Source organism: Nasonia vitripennis, chromosome 1, assembly GCF_009193385.2.
Source record: "Nasonia vitripennis strain AsymCx chromosome 1, Nvit_psr_1.1, whole genome shotgun sequence".
Classification (NCBI taxonomy): domain Eukaryota; kingdom Metazoa; phylum Arthropoda; class Insecta; order Hymenoptera; family Pteromalidae; genus Nasonia; species Nasonia vitripennis.
This window is the reverse complement of record NC_045757.1, coordinates 1617615-1624589: the sequence shown is the minus strand read 5'-3', so window position 1 is coordinate 1624589 and position 6975 is coordinate 1617615. Positions and strand designations below refer to the sequence as shown.

The following is a 6975-nucleotide window of genomic DNA, read 5'->3' as shown; positions in this document are numbered from 1 at the left end:
TTATCGGAGCATTAATCAGCGTCTAGAGCGACTGACTTTCACTACTTACATTCTGAGAGCAGCATCTATAATTAGCCCAACCCATTCCTTTCAAAATCATCCGCGAGATTTTAGAATCGTTCGTACAGCGACGACCTAACCTCAAAATAAGAGGAAAATCCAATCACGCACATAATTATATTCGCTCAGCCATTAGGCCATTAGGGAAGGGAGTGAAAAGTCGCACAATCAACGATAGCAGCGATAAATAAATCGAGAGGCTCGAGTAATTTTTCGCTAACGACAGTTTTATCGCTCGACTATTAAACGAACCGGCTATCGCCGTCCATATTCTAATTAGTCAGGCGCGTATGCGTATGAGACACTTCTTGTACAAAACGCATGTATAAAACGCGAGATGCGACCATTCAACGCTCTTTTCGCCGCGCTGCATGATAATGTCGCGTATTAATTATACGGGAAAACTCGTGTGTACACCCTGTTACAGATTACGTCGCCCGATTGGAGGTTAGGTTCGAGAAGCTTGTTTATACATCTCGGCTAGAAGCGACAGACGCCCACCGCTTGTTTCGCGGCGATAAGACTGACGTTTATTGAGGATGTCGCCGAGGATGTCGCCGACTCCGAGGAGCGGCTATGGAAAATCACGCGAAACCGAGTTCGACCTTAAAATCGCCAAGGTGTAATTAAGATTCTTCGCGTAGGAAAGGCTAATTGAATGGACGATTCTTTCTTTCGTCCACTATGAGACTAGAAAACGGTACTGGACAATTATATTTCAAGAGTGAACGAGCTGCACTTAAGTTAATTGAATCGTAATACGTGTATTTGACGCAAAACCAACTTTTTATAGGTACCAGGGCTAAGTGACTCGCTGATGTTTTTACAAGTCGTCGTCATTCCTTGATGACCGCCAATAACATTAAAATGTTTTCCGTGCCCGTTTAGACACGATTTATACGCGTGAAAATAAATAAAATAATTGCGGAAGAAACTTTGCCTGTTTTCTTTTCCGTTCGATAGAATTCGACGTGCTTGGTCCATTAGAACTAAAAATACTCGAGGGATATAACGTTATTTACAAGAAAATTATCGAGTCGATACGAAAGTGTTGACTGGTTAATTTATGCTAAACTACGAAAAGACATTACGAGGCGTGCATTTAGACAGCTTCCGCGTTTCACATTAGCAGGCTCGAAATTGAAATTATCTGAAATCCGCTTGATGCTGATCGAACTATAACGCGTGTCACAGCTTTAAGTATTAAGTACCACCTTCCGTTTTATTAATTTATATGAGAAAGTTAAAAAGTGTTTTTCGACCATTTACGGCTGAAAACGAAGAGAAGTATACGCGCCACTCACCGTTTTTGTTGTCCTCGGTAACGCACTCGTCGCGGGACTGGCCCACCTTGCGCAAGCCTGAAAACAAAAATTCAAATACACGTAAGTACAAAAGTCCAAAATGTCCAAAGTAAATAAATATGGAAACATGTAAATGTTTATAAATAAACTTAAACAATCACGTCGTTCTATTTTTATTAATTCACCATATGGTTTGAATACAGAAAATATGAGTAAATTTAGTGATTGGGTCTTATAAGCGGTTTCCAATAGTTGGTCCTTGATTTAGCGAATTCGTGATTTCGTAAAATCATCCGATAACGAAAAATTTCCCAAATCAATATTAAGAGGGATAGCAACATTCCTATTACCAGAAGTGCAAATATTGGCAGAACACTGTAAACCGTGGTAGGCTCGTAATTATCTTCCAAATTATAATTGACACGATCGTTTCTTCGTCTTAAAATCTGCAGTAAACCATAGGATTGCATTTTTTGCAAGCTGGAATCAAGTATGTTACAAAACGATATTTTTCAACCAAGACATCCTTTAGAATCTACTTACAATACATTAAAGTAATACGTGTACGGGCTATGCTTTCTGTAAGCAATTGATAGGCTCATAAGAGAAGCTTCATCAAATGACACTAGTTCACAGCCGAGCTTGATATGATTACTATTGAGGGTGAAGTCTTCTAAAAAGACCACAGTTTTTTCTCTTTTGCATCCCTGATTAAAATTTAAGAAAATTATAAGACGTTTAGATATCAGATGTTTTCTATACTGTTTGTACGTAATTACGAAAGAGCTCTGATCACCATATCTATAGCTTGCATGACGGAAGTTGGAAGCTCTTCATCCTTCAGCAGAAATTTTTTCAGATTCGCATTTTTCGGATTCTAAAATATTCTAATGTTAGAATTTTTTTAGAAATGAACACAGTGATATCAAAAATTTGTCATGAGGTATTTAATACGTGCATTAAAATAATCGTAATCACTTGTATCTTTGATGACTGCTATTTTATAAGTTCCATCCTTTATAAACTCATCAATGGAATTAAATGGCAAAGAATGTTTAAAAATCGTTAGATAACTCGTAAGGATTCCTGAGTATACAGAAGAAATTATAAATGACAAGATGTACAAAGAAAAATACACGATTCGTAATGATGAAAAATCTGAAAAATCTAATCAACTTTCATTAATGCAGCCTAATTTTATTGTTATAACTGAAATATTAAAATGCAATAATGTTTACTTGTTAAAGGCATTTTACAAAAAATGCTAAGCACATCTAAATAAGAATCTGGAAGAGTTTTCAAGTAAGCATGCCGCATTTTTCTTGTGTCCCCGCTCAATATCCTTTCATGCAAGATAATGTATCCGATCAGCATTGGTACTGTAATAGTAATCACTAGTAAAATAATAGCGCATTTTTTTCCAACAGCCTGAAAATAATGTAATAATTAAATTTTGTAACCTTGTAACGCAATCTTTGTATAAATATATGAATTATACTTTAAAATACATTGACCAGTGAAGTACATTCTCGTTAGGTTTTTTTATGTAATATTTTGATGGCAATACTAGGATGGGCAACGAAAAGTCGACAACATCAAGCCTGTCGTCAGTCATGGCGAATTCGCTAACTCCGATATCCGTTTCATTATTTTTTAATTTCTCTATTATCCCATTCCATTTTTTGGATACAGGATCGTAATGCCCATAAAAATGCTCCGGTTCTTGACGCACTCGCTCAAAGTGACTGACATTAACCATTAATTCTAGCAAATCATTGACATAGCCAGATGTTGCACTCTATAACACGTTTGAATGGTTACCATACGATGAATCGAAGGTAGTCAATACATCGTCTTTATTGTACCTTTAATCTCGTAGTGCGTATTGGGACACCTTCTAGGCTCCTGCGTTCGTAGAATCCTAAATCACTGAACTTTGTAAAATTTTCAGCATCCCAAATTGCATAGTCAATAAGTTGAGTTTTATCTGGGAACAAGGAATACCATTCTCTTATAAGAAGTGCACCGCTTGAATCCGGATTGTTGCAAACCACCATCATTTTCACGTTGAATACCAGATTGAAGTAATTCTTAACAGGTTTCTCACATATATCCAGCAAGAACTTATTGTTGGTTTTAAATATCACTAGCCACACGTAAGAGTTGACGGGTCTCTCTTGGGGTCTTGCGTTTGTAAAATTTACAAACTTGTCGAAATCATCGTGCGATTCGATAATGATAATGTAAGTCGGTTTGACAATTTTGTGGTAGTAACGGTCTATTGCTTCATCGAGTTCATCGATTTGTATGATCATTGAATACACACACTTATCAGATAGGACTCTTGTGTATTCTAGTGCCCGATAACTATTTTCAGTGACTGTTTAAGTAACGACAATGTTATTGAAAAAGAAAATATATATGTCATAGCAATTATAAGAGAACTTACAATCATTGGTATCACTCATACTTATGATGTAACTTAACGTTTGATAACGTAAGATAATTGCAAGGATAAATCCAGCAAGACTACGTTCAGATTTCACAAGCGATGCAAGAAGTAAATTTAAAAATATAATCGAAAAATAAGCAAGGGAAATTTTCATTGTGATGATATGATATTTTTTACAAAAGTTTCGTTCCTGAAACGGTCAATATCGGACTGCGAAGCAGGGACAGTCGAGCTCAAAAATGAAATTGTTCACTTGCTTAATGCAGAATAATAATAGTCATATCTACAAACACAGCTATCGCGAACTTTAAAGCCTTCAAATGCGGACAGTGCATTTGTGTTATTGCAGGCTTTTTGATACTTACGCCATAACTCTCTGTAGAACATTGTTTTATTTCCCACGCAAGCCACATCAAACTCACATATGTATTTACAGTTACAGCATCACTTAAGGAATCTTATACGACTCCGCTGAGCATTTACCTATTCTGTCGCCTGGTATAATTCATATGCCGACTGTGCAACGGTATACAAATTATATTCCATCCGGACACGCGTGACTATTCATCGGATTTTTCCGCGAGAAAATCAATCGTAGCCACAACACCCAACCCTCACTCAACGCTGACTCCGGTGACATCGGACTAAAACACAGCCTGATAAATAGCTCCGACGCGAAATTTTCTTCAAAAGCCTCCCAACCACACGCCTTTGCTATGGTCCCCCCTGTCACTCACTCGACCAAATAAAAATAAAACCCTCAAAGAAAAATCCCCTCCATTTATACACGGAGCGTCAACGCAATAACAATAACAACAACGCATACGGAATTCGCTTGGCAGACAAAGGAACAATCGCGATTCCAAGAGGTACTCGCGCGCAATTTTTCCACTCGTTGCCGATCGATCGTTGAGCAAGCGTCGCGCTTTCTTTGTGCACCGTCTCGAGGCGCGACACGCTCTCTGATTTACGATCGCAGTAAAAACGACCTTTTTCAAAATCCGCACACGCGCCCTGGAGTTTGAATAAGTATAACCTTCGGCCGCCGCGCAGGTACCGCAGTGCGATATGGCGGTGAAAGCAGTCAGATCGCGATCGCTGATACGATGCCGAGCTGCTCAATGTCACGTCGTCGATGCAGGATTCGACCGTTTGATTTCTCAGCTGCCGAGCGGAGTGTAACATATGTTTGGAGAAATTCAGCTATATAGGAGAACGAATAAAAGGACCGTCAGATCTCCAACTGTTATATCACTTCCATAAATAGGCGCGCACGAGAGCTTTTCCTCATTGCATAAATCGCTCAAAAACTCGTTTCTTGAATCAATAACCTCGGCATCTAAAAATACCACAGCGGCAGCTTTACGAACTCCGAACGATTATAAAACTTCGCTCGGCCAGTTCTCTCTCTGGCTGCAGTTCTCGCGCGGCTCATCGAGGACGAGTATAAGTACAGTCGAGCGGTCAAAGGATCAGCGAGTGTATTTACGCCTGGCGGAAGCTGCGCGCACGAGAGGCGATAGCTCTACTACTGTGCCATTACGGCTATTCAGCACTGCGCCGAGATATTTAATGCTACACGCGCGCGAGCGTGAATAAAGGCGGGAGCTTAAATCTGCCTGCTCGTAATGAAGGCTACTTACGAGTAATTTATATCGGGGGGAGAGCAAACAGCGAGTCGAGTGATTTGCGTGGCATCGATGGGTGACACTCTCGCGACGGAGCATTGTTCTTCGATCGGCGGATAAAAATTATAAAAAGCATCAAAAGGAGTATTCAATCGTGTTAATTACAGACTCGAGAGCAGCCTGGGAATCGTTGAGCGGTTGGCAGAATCGAATTTCTTTCGGGAGAGTCGATCTCACAGAAGAGTTTACTCGGAGCAAACTTCCGCGTGTGGTCGTCTCTCGTCGGTGGCTTTGTTCGCGCGTGGTGCAATTGGCTCAGGTCGACTTCCGCGAGCCGTGATAAGAGGGGGACAGGACTGTGTAATAATAGTCGTCGAGATGACTAAAGGGAGCGCGGGTGGAATCGACCTCTCGCAGTCTGTCATGATCACTTTCACCCGTACTGCTTTGAGTATACTTTCACTGTGGCCTGACTCCTGGCTTATCGTGTGATTTTTCGACCGTTTATGCTATTACTTCATTTTGATCGGAAGCCACGAGTAGAGTATCCGAAGAATCTATATGTACTTTCGCGCAAGTGTAAGCCAGAAGTTAGTAATCCTCTTTTCAACGCGCAACGGGGAGAAGTATAGAGGAATAAACCAATCCAGTTTGCCCGGACTCGGCAGACGAGTCGTGTCGTCTTCGGATAGCCATCGACGACGAGGACGTTCCTCGTGAAAACGGGGAAAACTCGTTTACTAGGGTGTGCGCGCGAGAAAACAAGAGATGAAAGTCGAGCGAGGATAAAGGTTTGTGATTAATTATCTCTGAAATGGATACGCGCGTAATAAAAGCTTTCGACCTGATGAATATGCAAAAATCCACCATGCGCGCATTTTTTCGCACCAATTGAATGCTGGTGTAATGATCAATAGCAATGCTAGGTGGCGCCAGGATCGATTTCAATTTCGAACATATTTTTCTATCTTCGTTTACGGTTCACAGATTAATTTCTGGAAAAATCCCTTCGTTACAGGATCGTTACTCGTTTTCAAAATATATTTAAAAAAAATAATTAACTTCCCGATATAACGAGTGTAAAGCGCGACATAACAAGGTTTGAAAAAATATAACCCAAACAGAGTGACGAATAGTTTCGAAAAATCGAACCTCATATACCTATCCATACACAGCGCGTCTTCGCCGGACTTGTTTACTGTCTCTCCCCCTCTATAACATCCGCATCCTTCTCTCGGCGATGACGACGACGCGACGAGGTGCGAACTCGCTCGCTCGCGCCGCGAATAATTAAGAAAAGTGCAACTGGTCGCGCGGCGACCGGCTTTCCCCATTTTTGTCGCTCCACTCGTCCTTTTCTACCGATTCCACTCGTTACACGCGCCGAGGGATTATAGAAGCGCGTCGCGCTGCAAATGAAAGAACAAAAGTCAGCGCTCTTTCTCTCGCTCTGAGAAATGATAATGTTCGTCGGCTCGCTTTCTTATCGTTTAATCGGAATTACTTTCCAGCTCCAGATGATCTATCGTTT

General features: G+C 40.6%; 2 protein-coding genes across 3 annotated transcripts in view; both read right to left on the bottom strand.

Annotated features, from left to right (window-relative positions):
* LOC100122201 (cadherin-99C) overlaps positions 1 to 6975 on the bottom strand; it is a 113154-nt gene that overhangs the window by 74968 nt on the left and 31211 nt on the right. For both annotated transcript variants that reach the window (XM_003425467.5, XM_031921693.2), the window contains exon 2: positions 1365 to 1421. In XM_003425467.5, coding sequence (XP_003425515.2) covers positions 1365 to 1421 — 57 coding nt within the window. The remainder of the gene's footprint in view (positions 1 to 1364; positions 1422 to 6975) is intronic.
* On the bottom strand, positions 1473 to 2293 carry LOC107982146. Its single transcript, XM_016989642.2, has 3 exons — positions 2161 to 2293; positions 1908 to 2071; positions 1473 to 1844 (listed from the first exon to the last, which is right to left on the bottom strand). Exons 1-3 carry the CDS (start codon positions 2176 to 2178, stop codon positions 1583 to 1585), a joined length of 444 nt encoding a protein of 147 aa, XP_016845131.1. The 5' UTR covers positions 2179 to 2293; the 3' UTR covers positions 1473 to 1582.